Source organism: Colletotrichum acutatum (genome assembly GCF_030867785.1).
Source record: "Colletotrichum acutatum strain CBS 112980 chromosome Unknown BDZ83scaffold_11, whole genome shotgun sequence".
NCBI lineage: Eukaryota > Fungi > Ascomycota > Sordariomycetes > Glomerellales > Glomerellaceae > Colletotrichum > Colletotrichum acutatum.
Window position 1 is genome coordinate 445,025 of NW_026849005.1, and position 14,749 is coordinate 459,773.

A 14,749-nucleotide genomic window follows, 5' to 3' on the forward strand; every position below is an offset into this window, starting at 1 on the left:
TAGGTATTCATGGATGCGTATAGGTAAGTAATTCGGATAAGTAGGTTGGAATAAGTATGTTTGTACTTCGTAAGGTACCTTAAGTAAGGTGAGGTGCCTAAGGTAGTCAGTCGTGTGGTGTGACGCACGTTTGCAAACGGGGTGGCGAGCTGTCCCCACAATCGCCCGCACGGTATGTCGCACAAAGACCGACACTGTACCTCGGTTGCGATTCCATCACCGAGATACCTTCATATTGTGTGAGGGGCTCATTGCTTCAGCTCCCTCGGTTCGACATGACATTCAACTTCGTACGAACTGAGCAGATGAAGTGGAATGGAGTAGCTGGTAAACACGAGGTGATAGCTGCCTGGCTACCCCTAAGCCATGCTGTGGCTACCTACCTACGCATCGAGTCCTCGAGCGATCGTGTCTGTTGGTCGCCGTCTCCAAATCTGGTAGACGGACAGCTTTCATCCAATGCTTCAGAGCCAGAGGTGTATCGGATGAAAAGAGCCTGGAACCAATACCTACCTACCTGAGGTAATAGTCCGAGGTGTCTTTAATGGAAAAGGCCCCGGCTAAGGTACCGTCCAAATCACCGGCTTTTACACTGTCCACCACCTCCCGCCAGCTTCTTTTGACGACCTCACCCCATTCATCCCTGGCCCGCCGCACCGGCCCTAGCTACTTTGCACCACCTTGACACCAGTAACTACGGAGGGTCCAACGCTACGCTAGATACCTTACCTCACGCTCCGCTCCGCTTTACTCATTCTCCATTTAGCCCATAGGTCTGCGGAGGAGGCAACGACGTCCAACTTGTTTTCTCCCCTCTCCCATCTCCCCTCGGGTTTCACAACATCTCTCACACGCACCACTTGCTCGACTGCAACATCTCGGGCACTGGCCACGAACCTCGCACGCGGCCACACAGAGAAGCAAGCTGCCTCTCATACAGCATACGCATACGAACGACTGCTGCAAACCCGCGCATCGCATCGCATCGCATCGCATCGCATCGCATATCGCGCATATTGCCGACCCGTGACCGAACCGAACAACCCAGCATCACAAGGAGACAACATGGCTGGCAAGAAGGGAGCAGGTGAGAACAGCAAAAAGGCTGCCGGGAACGCCCGTAAGGCCGATGCTGCTGCACAGAAGGCCGCTGCCGAGGACGCGAAGAAGGCTGCCGCTGAAGACGCTGACTGGGGCAAGGGCGCCAAGGGAGCTGGAAAGAAGTGAGTAAGAGTCACGGACAACGTTACGGCAACATCCCCTTGGCCGCCACGATGTGCTATCCCGCATGTGACACCACCGGCTTCCATGCATCACGTTTCCTCATCTCTCGAGATCTCCAGTACCCCACAGAGAGGAAACCAACCCAGTGCCATGGCTGACCACACCATTCATCGTTTAGGGAGGCGGAAGCTGCCAAGAAGGCAGAGGCAGCCAGGAAGAAGGCCGAGAAGGATGCGCTCCTGAAAGAGGAGGAGGCCAATACCCCGGGAAGGACTGGACCGAAGAACAACAAGACGGCCGTGAAGAAGACACGTGGGCTCGATCTGTCACAGTTGGACGGCCCCCAGAGCGGAGGCTCGCTTGCCGCGCTCAACGCCACCGGTATCGACAACGCCCTCGACGCCCTCTCCCTCACGGGCTCCGACAACAACGCAAAGATTGACCGCCACCCCGAGCGACGTTTCAAGGCGGCGTACGCGGCGTTCGAGGAGCGCCGGCTCAAGGAGATGGAGGACGACGGCTCGGGCCAGGGCCTGCGCCAGCAGCAGAAGAAGGACAAGATTAGAAAGGAGTTTGAGAAGAGCCCAGAGAACCCGTTCAACCAGGTGAACGCGAGGTTCGACAGTACCAAGGAGGAGTTGGCCGAGATCAAGGCGAAGGAGAAGGGCAAGATCGAGGCCCGCCTCGGGAAATAATGGCCCAGTAAGAAGCCTCTCGAGCATGTCATTTTTCATCCCTTCGGGGGCATCACTGCTTTGGGGGACTACATGCAAACGTGGCACAGAGATGTCAGGGCTGTAAGAGTGATGCGCATCAGTCACCTGCATATTGGGATATCAACTCTCGGATGTGAATAGATCATGAGACCAAATTTCTGCCCCTCCATTTCCGAATGGATCGATGACATCGTGGAGTTCTCTTGCCCACGCGTCATTATTGTGTGCATGGCGGAACCACGTTGCGATTCGCGAACCCTTGTAGGCACAGAAGCTTGGGAATTCCGTATTTCGCGCCTCCTCCGCTGAAATTCCCCTCCGCCCGAGCCGCCAGCCTCGACAAGAGTGACGCCGACGCAACGGCCGAGATGACCGAGATCGCTACACCTGCCGTGAACACTTTTTGGCGGGGTAGCTTGTGACGTACGGTGGAGGTGGGGTAGAAACAGCCCTCGCTGCCACTGATAAGATAATGTTTTTCTTATCAAGATTAGGAATTGGGCCGGCAGAATATCTTACCGCTTTTCCTGACCGCCCTTGCTTCACGCATGAATGAGACGTTGCTCAATGTCTCAAGACGGGCTTCTTCTCATCGCGGCAGATTGATCTTCATCAAGTCCTTCATTTTGATGCTTCATTCATAAGAAAAAAATGGCGAGTCTACGAATGGGCAGTATGCCGTCGTTGCGGCGACAGCACCTCCTGGCCGAATTGTGAGTTCCCCCCAAAGCCAGACCCCATTCTGCGTTTCCCCCCCGAGGTCTGAGTTAAGCGTGTAAATTGCTAACCCTTGTACACCAGCGCCGGTCTGAAGCAAGCTTGTCCGGAGGGGGTTTTCGTGAGCTTGACACCAGGAGACCCAATGCTGTGGTCCGGCGTGATGTTTGTGAGGCACGGTATGGAAGCCCCCGGATTCTGTCGATGATGAGAGGAAGATCCAGAGCGGAGAGAGGAACAGAGAGGAGACTGAGACTCTTTCGCAGGACCCTACGCTACGGCTATCCTGAGATTTCAGATTTCATTCCCAGACACATATCCGCGACTACCGCCACTCGTCACCTTTTCAACAGACATATTCCACCCGCTAATCACACCATTAACGACGTACATGTACACCACCGACATCCAGGATAACGGCACGGTCAGCGCCACCGACGCAGAGCGCCTACCGCCCGGAGGCTTCAGTCTGCGACACGGATTCCCCGCTTGGTTCGGGCGGGGCAGCAAAAGCAACGTGGGGAGCCGACAGGCCAGCGGCCAGCAGCAACAACAACCGCCCGCAACGCCCGCAAGAGGAGGCGGCGGCGGTGGGCCATCCAGCACTTCGTCGACGCCCGGCTCAAAGGCGACGCCTTTCGGAGGTCGGCCAGGGTACCTCGACACCTCGAGGCGAGAAGTCTCCACGTACGAGGTCTTGCGGTATATCCGAAGCACGTTCGACGACGAAAAGGTGCTGGACTCTGTGCCGCTCGAAGCTGCGGGAAACCCTGGCGCGTGGCACGCGTGGCGGACGCGTCAGCGGCAGGCTGGCAAGAGTTTCCCTGGCGATCCGGTGCCGCAGGAGAAGAATGAAAAGGAGCAGGAGGGCGAAAAGGTGGCAGAGGCTGCTGACGGGGTTGCTCAGGAGAAGAAGGAAAGTGGTGAAGGGGAGGGGGAAGAAAGGGCGGAGGAAGCGCCGCCTCCGCTGCCTGAGAGGAAGCCTTCCACCAGCGGAAGTGTTCACTCCATCGTTAGGAAACCTATTGGCAGTGCGCCTTCCGTCTCCAGAAAGCCCGGGGAATGGAATTGGGAAGGTGTTTGGGAGGATAGAGTGCAGAAGGGTATCGCGACGTCCCTCTCTGAGGCGGTCCTCTATGGGGCGACGTCGGGTGGCGATGACCTGGTAAGTTTCCTTTTCTCTTTTCGAATGCGTGGACCTTAGAACATGGACGGGTTGCTGACCATCAATGATAACAGATCAATTTCCTTGCGATGGAGGAAGGCGACGTAGACGCCGTGAGGGAAAACTTGCAGCGTACATTGGGAAGCAGCCCGGCGACACCTGAAGAACGCAGAAGCATGCAGGGCGTGCCTGCGGCGGAATGACGGATTTTGCTTGAAAGCGACTGCCTTTAAAACTTCATGACATGACCTAGCCTACCTTACTTACCATGCACATTCACCTTCCCCCTTGTCGCGGATGAGATATAGAAGTTCCTGGGTAGCTTTTTTCTCCTCTTCCACGTAGCCTTACTACATACGACCTACCAATGGCCCCTGACTAATAGATCATCATTCCAAGACGTCAGAGATCATCGCGTACATCATTTACCATCTTGTCCCTTCGACTATGGGCCTCTCTACTCCAGTAGCTGCAACTCTCATCGTTCTCGTCACTGTCGTGCCCATGCTACTCATCACAGGCTTCACCGCCCGCTTTATCTCACGCAACTTTAGAGACGCGGCCGGTGCCATCGAACCCAAGCCGGCGAGACGCTGGTTCGGTCTCCGCCGCGTCAAGTCGAACGACAGCGCCACCACCAGCCTCGCTACCAACACGCTACAACACGCGGACTCGTGGCCCGATCTCGAGAGTCTGAGGACGTACCGGGACACGCCGACACCTTCGATCCAGCGCAGGATCCACGAGGTAGCCTTGGTACCCCAGCAGGTCACTACTGCTACAGTCCAGATCCAGCCGCCGCCCGAGACATGGCATCCGTCGAGGGCCAGTCGTTTGAGCTGGAGCTTCTCGCCGACAAGGCGGAGAACGGATCGGAGAGGGGCGGTCCCGAAGTCCCGCAGCCGCTCAAGGTACTCAAGAGACTCGGGCGTGGTTCTGGAGGGGAGTTCCGAGGAGTTACAAGCGGCTCGCGATCAGTTCCCGAGACTGACGAGGGTTTAGGCGGTGTCCCGGTGCCGTTCGGCGAGTCTCTCGTGGTGAGGAAGAAGCGAGGGAACCACAGGAATGAGCACATGCCTGGCTCGAAGAACGGTGGCTAGGAGCAGTCTTCACTTGGCGGGGACAACTTCGTTGCACATGCCATTTCTGGGCCATTCGATGACTATGATGATGTCGAGACACCATCTGCAGTACCACAGGGCAGCGCTTCTTATTTCATGCGGTCTTCCAGTAACTCATCTCTGACTGCTCAAGCCAGCACTTCTCATCACTCAAACACTTTGGGGGAGAGAAACACGTCTCATGGCTCTGTTGTGCTCGTGCCGAAGATTTCCATCACCTCGGGGATCAAGGCTCTTGATGGCAGCACGGCAAACTTTTGGGTTGCCGTTGAGGTTTCAGGACAATTGTGCCAACCTCTCAACGGCTCACCCTGCCCTGGAATCTTTGCTGGGGATGGGCCTACCTCGGTGAGCGGAGTCAATAATCAATCTTCTACAGGTAAGTAGGTGTAAATGTCTATATTGTTCTCTATGCTAACATCAACCTAGATCCTTTTAGGCATGGGTGTATTCACAGCATGGATATACAGGTCGTTCCACTTGGAAACAGTTGCATTCTCGAGACAATTCGGGACGATCCTATCCAAACGTGAGTACTTTCACCTGGAGTTACGGACAATTATCTGATTGTAGTACAGAACACTAGGCAATGGCGAAAGAGTACTGCTGCTTGCGCAAGTCTTAATCAAATCGCCTCGCTCCACCAAGCAGCCAGGCCATGTCAAACACAGGTCAGATGAGCTGATCGATGACTTGGAGTATCAATTAGGAGATTCAAATCTCGAGTATATACGCGTTTCGGTCAAGTATAGCCATTCAGCATTCTTCTGCCAAAGTCGACCTGACATCATCGACAACATAACAGAAGGCGGCACGAAACTAGAGACTTTTGCTACAGCCGTCATCAAGCAGCACAATCACCAATCACCGTGGTCTCCGAGTCTAGCCCCAACATATAACCCCATTGCGAGCATCGTTCGTGAGAACTAGGAGCCATCGAAAGCTCGTAACACAATTTGCCGTATATCAATGAGGCCCTCAACACCACAGAGGTCTCTCAGGGCAAGGTCCAGGATGGACTTGTCTATGGAGAGACCAACGGACATGTTGACCCCTCCGGTAGTTCCCAGGCGAGAGGCAAGCCTTGGCAGAGACGTAACAGTCAGGAAACCAGAAGCAATGCACAATGGGTGGTCTCCTGGGCATCGGAGGACGTTGGCAGTGGACTTGGACTGGGGTAGTCCCCGCGCGGAACAAGGGAAGCGATGGCCATCAATTGCAACGTGCCCCGGCGAGGCGGCAACCGGAGCCGGATTCAAAAATAGGTTTGCGAATCATTTTACGGCACTGAGAAGCCCGCGCTCGATAGGCCCGGGCGTTTTGAGAGGCTTCGCATCTTCAGTCGCCGACACCCGAGATGAAGGTCACGAAGCAGAGAAGAGAGAGGCATTTAGAAGAAACTCTCCCCGCGGCCAGGGAAGAAAGCCATCCAGCCGTTGGAGTTGGACGAGTTGGTGGTCTTGAGAGGGCTCGCAGTTTGTAACTTGTTCGGCTTTGGTTCAGATGGGTAATATACACAAACGCGCACACGCGCCTCGGGGAGTATTAGATTTAGAAGCACCCGAACTACGATTCGCATGGTGTTCATTCACCCTTTTCACTTTTGTCTTGTCCGCTGACGCCTGAACGATTGATGCTTTTCTTTGTTTTTGGTTTACAGTTTTATGATTTTACTTTTTTACTCAATCTCATGCAGCGGTCCTTTACTGCAACTCATCTCTCCAAGGAATAGATGTTTGCGCGCCTTTACGCTCGACAGTCTTGGCCGCCGCGTTGTTGGCGCTCTTGATGGCAGAGGAAATGTCAAAAGCCACACCCTTGGCCTGGGCGGTCACGGCAGCAACGCAGTAGGAGCCGACAAAGGTATCGCCGGCGGCGGTGGTGTCGACGACCTTGACTTTTTGGGCGGCGATGAGCTCGGCGGCGCCCTCCTTGTTGGCGTAGTAGACACCGCGGCCGCCGAGGGTGATGATGACGTTGCTGACCTTCTTGGCCATGAACCACTCGCCTACACGGTTGAGGCCCTCGGGAGTGTCGAGCTCGGACTCGTCGCAGCCAGAGAGGATAGCGGCCTCGGTCTCGTTGACGACGAGGTGGGCGAGTCCGTCGTAGGCCTCGTCAGGGAGGCGCTGTGCCGGGGCGGGGTTGAGGACGACGGGGACGGAGGCCGCCTTTGCGGAGCGGAGGGCGGCGAGGACGGTCTCGAGGGGCACCTCAAGCTGCATCACCAGCAGATCGGGCTTGGGATTGAGGGTCTCAGGGAGGGTGCCGAACTTTTCGGAGGTGACGGCGTGGTTGGCCTCGGGGGCGAGGATGATGCGGTTCTGTCCGGTGGGCTCGTCGACGACGATGATGGCCATGCCGGTCTTGAGGTCGCTACCGACGGCGATGCGGTCGGTGCGAACGCCGTGCTCGCCGAGGTTCTTGAGGAGGAGGTCGCCGTAGGAGTCGCTGCCGACGGCGCCGATCATGGAGACAGAGGCGGTTTCGGAGGCGGCATCGTTGGGGGCTTCACGGGAGCGGGATAGCTTGGCGCAGGCGACGGCCTGGTTTGCGCCCTTTCCTCCAGGCGAAATGACAACAGAGTTCGAGGTGAGGGTCTCGCCTGGCAGGGGGTGGTGGGGGACGTAGGAGGTCAGATCAATGTTGAGGGAGCCGAGAACGGTGATCTGGGGGGTCTTGGTGGCAGCCATTTCGGGCAATTTGATCTTCTTTCTCGGTGTTCGGTTTCTCGTGTTTTCCCTCCTCGGCGATGATAATGATGATAATGTCGTCGACGTTAGAAACAACCTGAAAAGGCAACCTGTGATGTTTTATGATTCGAATCGTGCGGTGGCAATCGGGTATCTTGATGAGACAGAGGCTTCTCTTTCCGAGCGAAAGAATGCAGCTCGGGTACTGAGGTGAGATAACGGTAGATCAGGTGGTGAGGGGCAGAGAAATGGATGTGAGGCATTGAATTTTACCAGCCGACGAACGGTGACAGGACCCCGCCAAAGCCAACGCCAACGGAGGTGGGATGATGATGCACTTGGCGGGGCATTGGCTGCCAGGTTCGCAGTTGGAATTCTGTAGCGTAAGGGTGGGAGGGGCAGCCGAGTGATGTTGCAGGGGGTCCGGGTGGAAATCCTCTCCATGGCCTGCTCGAGGGATTGGCCCTACGGACCGGGAGGGACCGGAAAGAGATCCAGTCTTTGCAGTCTTTGTAGATGGTGCATCTTTGGGTTGTTGACGTTACTGGAGAATTTCCACAGAAAAAGCTGTCAAAGCAGGGAAAACAGACAAAAGACAGGGTCCACAGTCGGCTAGTTTTTCTCGCTACTGGCTAGCATGCTCAGGTCGTTTGAGGCCCAGTGCTGTGCAGTGATTTGATATGGCAATGCGATACGGTTTCTGACAAGATGTCTATCCGCAGGAATAAAGGGAGATCCAACCCGACACCTTACCTTAGTCAGTTAGAGAGACAGATGCCATGCCTAACATGTCCCCTTCCCCCGATTTTTTCCATCCCTAGTCCTTGCCGAAACAAGGCGAAAAGACTGACAGCTGTGACCTTGGGAGTTCGCAGTTTGGGAAGCTGGCACGCTGGGCCACTACCTAGGTACACAGCACACACACACAAATAAAAAGCCGAGCCGAAGAACGGAGCCACCTTTTAAGGAGTGGAAGGTTAGTGGAAGCGTATCCGACCCCCTTACTCCGTACCCGTACCGTTCATGCTCAATCCGATCGGGTGTTGCAATGGGACCTGTCAGGTTATCTTGCCGTCCATTCCTAGACCTTCCAGAAGTTCCAGAAGTTCCAGTCCATCCACCAGCCACCAGCCGTCCGCCGAGGCGGGCGGGATCTTCAGCTGCTGGAGAACCATCCATGGATACCTTCTTCCGTAGATGGGAGAGAGGGAAGGGTCTAGACCTTTGATGTACCCGTCCGTACTCTGTACCTTACCCAGCATTCAAATCTCGGCCTCCCCTCCGCTGCCTAGATGAAAGAGTGCTAGAGAAGCAGCCATCTTTTTGGCGCCATGGGCGGAATGGCTTCGCTGTTCTTGCCGTGCGGCACTCGGCATCCGCTGACACCGCAGGCTTGGGCGCCGGCTTGAACCGACCGTTTGTTTCGTTCTGTTCGACACGTGGAAGTGAACGGCATCACGCAGGATTAGACTTTGAGGGTGCATACGGCATACCGTTAGACTCGATCCCCTATTGTCTCCCACGCCCGCCACGCCATGCTGCATTTGGCGCGCCGTCATGCCTAGGTCCAGGCCGGGGTTGCGTTGGTGTGGGATGCGAGTGCGGCGCGCGTGTGTGTCTGAGTCTGTGTGCGTATGTGTGTGTGTGTGTGGAGGAAAAAAGTGTAGATGTTGTTGGGTCAAGATGGGATGAATGACTTGTTGACTTTGACACTTGAGAGAGAGAGAGAGAGAGAGAGTGTGTGTGTGTGTGTGTGAAGGGAGAGAAACGGAAAGGCAAAGAGCAAGAGAGACCGAGAGCAAACACCAACATCCTGAACACTCCAAGAAACTGCCCGGGAAAAGCAGAACCGACAGAAGGCAAGAAGAGAACGAGTGACTTGCAACGTGCCTTCCCTTTCTACTTCACAGAAGTACCTTCTTTCCCTTACCTTCCATTGCCTCCCTACCCACCTGCCTCTATATGCCTTGCCTGCGAACGTAAGGTAGGCACGCTCCTACTCTCTCCCATTCCTGCCTTCAGTCATTAGTGGAGTGGAGAGGTACTTGCCCTGTCTCCCAACCTGGAAGTGGAAGGCTTCCACCTTCCATTGCTCGACACACGACACACGACACACGACACTGCACTCTTATGCGCTCCTGGACCAAGTAGGCAAGGGCCGTGTCCTAGACCCAGATGGCCGCCTCCTTCCCGTGTCTTTCACGAATAAGCGGCTTCCTTATTCACCGGTTGCCCAAGCTCCATGCCCTTAGCGTCAACTTCATTCACCTTCGACGGCCCTCCTTTGCTGGATGTCTGTTTCCGACTTCAAAACAGCACTTTGCCTTATTCTCGAGCCTCTGTGCTCGTTGCAAGTTTGTCCGGAATCACATCACCGGACTCCTCTTGCTTCTCTTGCTGGTGGACTCGGACCCTTAACCCCACCAACTTCGACTTGTCCAACTTCACAATCCCAATGGACTCGAATCAGAGTACCTCAGCATGGACTACAACAGCTGCATGTGTAGCTATTGTAGTCCTCCTCATCTTGATAAGACCGCGGTCATCATGGGGCCATCCGCCATTACCTCCGGGTCCGCCGGGCGAGTTTCTCCTCGGCCACCTCCGTGTCATACCCAAAGAGAACACTGCTCAAACATACGCAGAGTGGGCAAGAAAGTATGGTGAGTCCGCTTCCTCCCTCTATTCAGCTCTTTGAGAGTTCTTCGCGATTAACGTAATATTAGATTCGGATGTCATTCACGTCAAATCTCTCGGCCAATCCATCGTGGTGCTCAACAGCGTCGAGGCTGCCAAGAATCTTCTCGATCGTAGGGGGGCCAACTACTGTGACAGACCCAGATTCACTCTGTTTGAGGTGTAAGTCGCCCCGACTTCGACCCTGAGCTATCTTGTCGGCATGCTGATGCAGGCTGTCCCCTCCGTAGCATGGGCTGGGGCAAGACGCTGACCTTCCTGCCCTTCGGACCCCGCTGGCAGATGCACCGAAAGCTGCTGCAGACCACTTTCAGTAACACTAATGTCCGGCAGTGGTACCCTCTGCAGGTCGCCGAGGCCCGCAAATCCGTTCATGACATCGTCAGCAACCCTGACAGCTGGCAAATGTCCATGAAAAGGTGAATCGCTTCTTGGCTTTGGCTGACTGTTGATTCGTAGCTGACCATTCCAGATTCGCCGTTGCCATCGTCCTCAAAGTGAGCTATGGAGTTGACGTTCATGAGGATAACGACCCGTACGTCAAGATTGCCCAAGATGCCATGTACGCGACTGGAAACGGTGGTGCACCCGCCAACAGCATCGTCGACATCTTTCCCCCTGGTAAGTTACGGATGTAACACAATTCCAACTTTCGCTCTTTTATTAACGTTGGCCTTTGTTATAGCTCGTCATTTGCCCGTCTGGCTTGTTCGAGACTGGTCGCTGAAATTCGCGCGAGAATGGGGATGGGCTATACGGAAGTTGCATGACGTTCCGTTTGCTGTTGCGCAGGAAGAGTTGGTGAGTGTATGCTCCTGGCCAAGTCCACGCCCGCAGCACTGACAAGTCAAGGCTCGCGGCAAGGACAGCCCTTCCTTCGCACATAGGTTATTGGAAACCTATACTTCCAACGCCAAGAGAGGACTCGACAATGAATGGTCACTTGACGACATCAAGGGAGCAGCAGGCGCCATCTTCATCGCAGGGGCCGACACGGTAACTTTTGCTCCTCAAGGATAACACTCTGATATTTGATACACTGCTGACTCTGACTTGCACCAGACTTGGGCCACCATGGTCGTCTTTGTTTTGAACATGGTTCTCCATCCTGAGATTCAAGAAAAAGCGCAGGCCTGCATCGAGCGCGTGGTTGGGCTTGATAGACTGCCCGATCTTTCAGACAGGCCATCCCTCCAATATATTGACCATATTGTTCAGGAAATCTACCGGTAAGCTTCCTCTTGCTACTCAGGTCGAGACCCACGTGGGATAGCTTCTGACGAGAAAGAAACAGATGGTCACCATTGGCACCGTTAGGAATTCCCCACAAATCTCTCGAGAACGACGTCTATAACGGCATGTTCATCCCTAAAGGGTAGGTTCACTTGCCCCCCTTTCACCCCTCAACGGGCCGAAAAGTTGCATGCTTCTAGAAGGAAGTACTGACTGCTTTCCCCAGGTCTATTGTCTTCTTCAATTCAAGCGCAATGACTCAGGACGAGCGGGTGTACAAGGACCCCAAGTCTTTCAACCCGGACAGATACCAACCAGAGTCTTCTGGAGGCCGTGGTGAGCCCTTGCCACTTGGTCAGTTTGGCTTCGGACGCCGAGTCTGCGTTGGACGCTTCCTGGCAGACAACAGTGTCTGGATAGCAGTTGCAACAATGCTTGCCACTCTCAAGATTGGTAAGAAAGTCGGACCAGATGGCCAAGTCATGGAGCCCAAGATTGCCTTCACCAATGGTGGAACCTGGTGAGTTTGTGTGCTGCTCCATAAGTGTCGAAACTTTCGAAATTCTGACGTCAAACCGCTAGTCATCCGGAACATTTTGAATGCTCCATAACACCACGCAGCCAAAGGGCACAGGAGTTGCTGCGACAGTCGGTCTCTTCTTGAAGAGCAAAGGATAAAGTGAGGCGGTCTAGCCCTCATGCCAACACACATTTACTAAGCTTTTAGGCTCCGGTTTAATGAAACCGTGCGCAGTCGATTTCGAGGGGGAGCCTGGACATTCAAAGTACGCATAGGAAATCCCTTGCAACCAATTGACGACTGAGTAAGCCGCGCTTTTGAAGTCCAAGACTTAACTCTCAACAACGGCTGTTTTTCGTAATCAAGTCAAGGAAGACCAAATGGACAAATGTTGAAGCCAACATAGCCGATGTTGCATCTGGACCGACTGGAGGAGCCACGTCCACGTCAATAATGCGGAGCCTGACACCATTTCTGAACAGGATTCTGAAAAATGGGATTTTGTCATCCGGAACTTCTCCTAGACGTAGGGGGTTTTGCCATCTTCCTTTGTCGATCTTATCAACTTCAGAAGGACGGGCTGCAGTCATATCAAGCCTGCGTCAGGGCTCCTCTCAACGAGGGTCCGGATCCGCCTCGAGACGAGTCTGATTGGAGCTTTGCCCACCACCAAGAAAGAAATATCTCTTGGCCCCAACTCGACGTATCCAACTTCTCCATGAGAACGCATGACGGAGATGAGTTTTCATCTTGTGCGAACCGTCACTCGACGTTACGGTGAAGAGGATAACGAGCGCTTGGAGAGTCATGTACACAAGCGTTTTGAGCGACGTTATTCGTCCCGTGTCAAACCACTGCATAAGCCATGTCACCCTCCATCCAAACCCTGACGGCAGGGAGAAAAACGTGGCACCGACTAGAATCTTTGTGACGGTAGGAAGGAGAAATTCCACGAGGCATCACGCAGTCAGTCAATGACCCGATGTCCGCGTCGAAAACGTGGCAGACAGCGGGCAGACTACACAATGTCCTGTGCTAGCAGTGTCTCAATAGTCGAAACGCACCAAACTTTCAGGCTCGCACCGCATGAAGCTACCACTCAGCACTGGCTGCTGCGATACTATTGTGAGGGTTTTCGAGATGCCCTATCGACAGGGTCACGACTCGCGGAAGTGGAAAAGAGCGGGAAGGAAAGGCTCTTTCTGCATGGAAAGATCTGGATCGCCAGCCGCGATGGAACGACTTAGATCTGGAATTACGCCAAATCCGCCGTATTGAAGGAATCATCGCAAGTCATGAGCCACGCGATGGACTGGGATCAAGCCCCCCGATCCTCCCTTGGGGGCTGAAGTCCAGGCGCGACGCTATTGACCATCCGCCCTCCATTACGGGAACTCGGGGTTCGTTTCCTTTGCCTAAACGGGACGCAGATGCAGCTGATAGCTTGCTTGTACACATTTGACGTCGGCCAAGGATAGTGAAGACGCGACTTCTGCGTAATGGTCATCGTGACGGCCCGGAGTAAGTCATAGCCGTACAAGCTCAGCACGCCGTCGCAGACTTCTCAATCACTTGATGCGCGAAGCAGCGCGACTAATGATACCTGACCGCAAAAGACGGAAATTTCTTTTACTGGGCTTGGCCTGACGGTCACCGAAGCCGTCCGCTCGAGCCGAGTCCTAGGCTGCAAGGACTAGAGGCTGGTCAACCCGACAAGTGCATCTCGTCCCGAGGGAGGTGTACTAGGTGACAGGGTCTTGAGCTGTCAGAGTTTTGGTGAATGCTACACCTCTATAGGCAGCTTTGCTTGGCCCGGGCAGTCCGTCGAGATGATAAGAAGTGCCGTCGGGCGTTGCAGGCACGTGCGGCCAGACCTTGAGACAGTCCGACAAGCGGATTTCCAAGCGATAACGAATAAGTGAGTGAGCGACGGGAGCGTGGGAGAGTACAAGGAAGGAGACACCGATCAGGCTCCATTGCAACAGCACGGCCAAAACCGGCGGGAGAAGAATTCCAGAATGCCGCCAAGTCCGGACGAAGGAACCCGACGACTTGGGGCTACGGTCAGGCAGTTAGGAATGTGCCAATGTGCCGTGGTGCGTTTGACGGTGCGTTTGATGGTGCGAACTCTACGCTGTTTCCCCCAAAGCAGCGGCGGCGGTGGGATGAGATGGGCTGAAGGTCAGGCACTAGGGAAAAAAGAGCCCTAACAAGTGAAGAGCGGCGGCGTTTGCGGACTTGTTGATCGACCGCCAGGCTGACACTAACATAGGCGGGAACCTAATTACCCTTCTTTCGTCGTGAACTTGAGAGAGGCTGTCTGTGGGTAATTAAGTAGGTAGTGCCTTGCTTTCCTTTCCTCGATATAGGTAGGCTACCCCATACCCCAAATTGACGAGGCTTGCATTGGATTGTTCGATGACTCCAACACACACCTCATGTGAGATCATCTGAGGAGGAGCTTGAGAAGGGAGCCTTGAGTTGCAGAGTCAGGTCACCACCACCTTGGGCAGCTAAGGCAGCTCAAGTTACCTAAGGGTAGGTAGGCAAGCTGGCAAGGTCTTTGAATGTGAGGACGAGGTAAGGCAGCTTGGACCAGGTAGATGAGGAATGGAGTGGACGGGGGGGGGCAGGAGGTGACGGGGATTCTGTGAGGTGCTTTA

The 14,749-nt window shown here is 54.7% G+C and overlaps 7 protein-coding genes across 7 annotated transcripts; 5 read left to right on the forward strand and 2 right to left on the reverse strand.

Annotated features, from left to right (window-relative positions):
• Positions 1-724: 724 nt before the first annotated feature.
• On the reverse strand, positions 725-1,138 carry BDZ83DRAFT_35144 (uncharacterized protein). Its single transcript, XM_060502529.1, has one exon. The coding sequence runs from the start codon at positions 994-996 to the stop codon at positions 763-765; it is 234 nt and encodes a 77-aa protein (XP_060369589.1). The 5' UTR covers positions 997-1,138; the 3' UTR covers positions 725-762.
• On the forward strand, positions 1,066-1,919 carry BDZ83DRAFT_647824 (uncharacterized protein; the record flags this gene model as incomplete). The annotated part of the gene is made up of 2 exons (XM_060510116.1): positions 1,066-1,223; positions 1,403-1,919. The coding sequence occupies 2 exons, from the start codon at positions 1,066-1,068 to the stop codon at positions 1,917-1,919; spliced, it is 675 nt and encodes a 224-aa protein (XP_060369590.1).
• A 672-nt stretch (positions 1,920-2,591) lies between these two features.
• On the forward strand, positions 2,592-4,025 carry BDZ83DRAFT_568424 (ubiquitin-conjugating enzyme/RWD-like protein; the record flags this gene model as incomplete). Its single annotated transcript, XM_060504067.1, has 5 exons — positions 2,592-2,653; positions 2,742-2,836; positions 2,912-3,492; positions 3,634-3,822; positions 3,897-4,025. 5 exons carry the CDS (start codon positions 2,592-2,594, stop codon positions 4,023-4,025), a joined length of 1,056 nt encoding a protein of 351 aa, XP_060369591.1.
• Positions 4,026-4,065: 40 nt separating this feature from the next.
• Positions 4,066-4,932, forward strand: BDZ83DRAFT_35148 (uncharacterized protein). Its single transcript, XM_060502531.1, has one exon. The coding sequence runs from the start codon at positions 4,270-4,272 to the stop codon at positions 4,822-4,824; it is 555 nt and encodes a 184-aa protein (XP_060369592.1). The 5' UTR covers positions 4,066-4,269; the 3' UTR covers positions 4,825-4,932.
• A 692-nt stretch (positions 4,933-5,624) lies between these two features.
• On the forward strand, positions 5,625-6,527 carry BDZ83DRAFT_34898 (uncharacterized protein). The gene is made up of 2 exons (XM_060502510.1): positions 5,625-5,689; positions 5,749-6,527. The coding sequence occupies exon 2, from the start codon at positions 5,913-5,915 to the stop codon at positions 6,405-6,407; it is 495 nt and encodes a 164-aa protein (XP_060369593.1). The 5' UTR covers positions 5,625-5,689; positions 5,749-5,912; the 3' UTR covers positions 6,408-6,527.
• A 119-nt stretch (positions 6,528-6,646) lies between these two features.
• BDZ83DRAFT_568369 (ribokinase) lies at positions 6,647-7,636 on the reverse strand (the record flags this gene model as incomplete). Its single annotated transcript, XM_060504061.1, has 1 exon — positions 6,647-7,636. The coding sequence occupies one exon, from the start codon at positions 7,634-7,636 to the stop codon at positions 6,647-6,649; it is 990 nt and encodes a 329-aa protein (XP_060369594.1).
• A 2,455-nt stretch (positions 7,637-10,091) lies between these two features.
• On the forward strand, positions 10,092-12,230 carry BDZ83DRAFT_716334 (cytochrome P450; the record flags this gene model as incomplete). The annotated part of the gene is made up of 10 exons (XM_060511845.1): positions 10,092-10,299; positions 10,363-10,495; positions 10,564-10,752; positions 10,806-10,954; positions 11,019-11,134; positions 11,186-11,329; positions 11,396-11,562; positions 11,628-11,708; positions 11,793-12,086; positions 12,149-12,230. 10 exons carry the CDS (start codon positions 10,092-10,094, stop codon positions 12,228-12,230), a joined length of 1,563 nt encoding a protein of 520 aa, XP_060369595.1.
• Positions 12,231-14,749: the final 2,519 nt, after the last annotated feature.

Excerpts from the sequence above, each read along its gene's own strand:
- BDZ83DRAFT_35144 (XM_060502529.1), bottom strand. The coding sequence starts at position 996 with ATGCGATGCGATGCGATGCGATGCGCGGGTTTGCAGCAGTCGTTCGTA.
- BDZ83DRAFT_35148 (XM_060502531.1), top strand. The coding sequence starts at position 4,270 with ATGGGCCTCTCTACTCCAGTAGCTGCAACTCTCATCGTTCTCGTCACT.
- BDZ83DRAFT_34898 (XM_060502510.1), top strand. The coding sequence starts at position 5,913 with ATGAGGCCCTCAACACCACAGAGGTCTCTCAGGGCAAGGTCCAGGATG.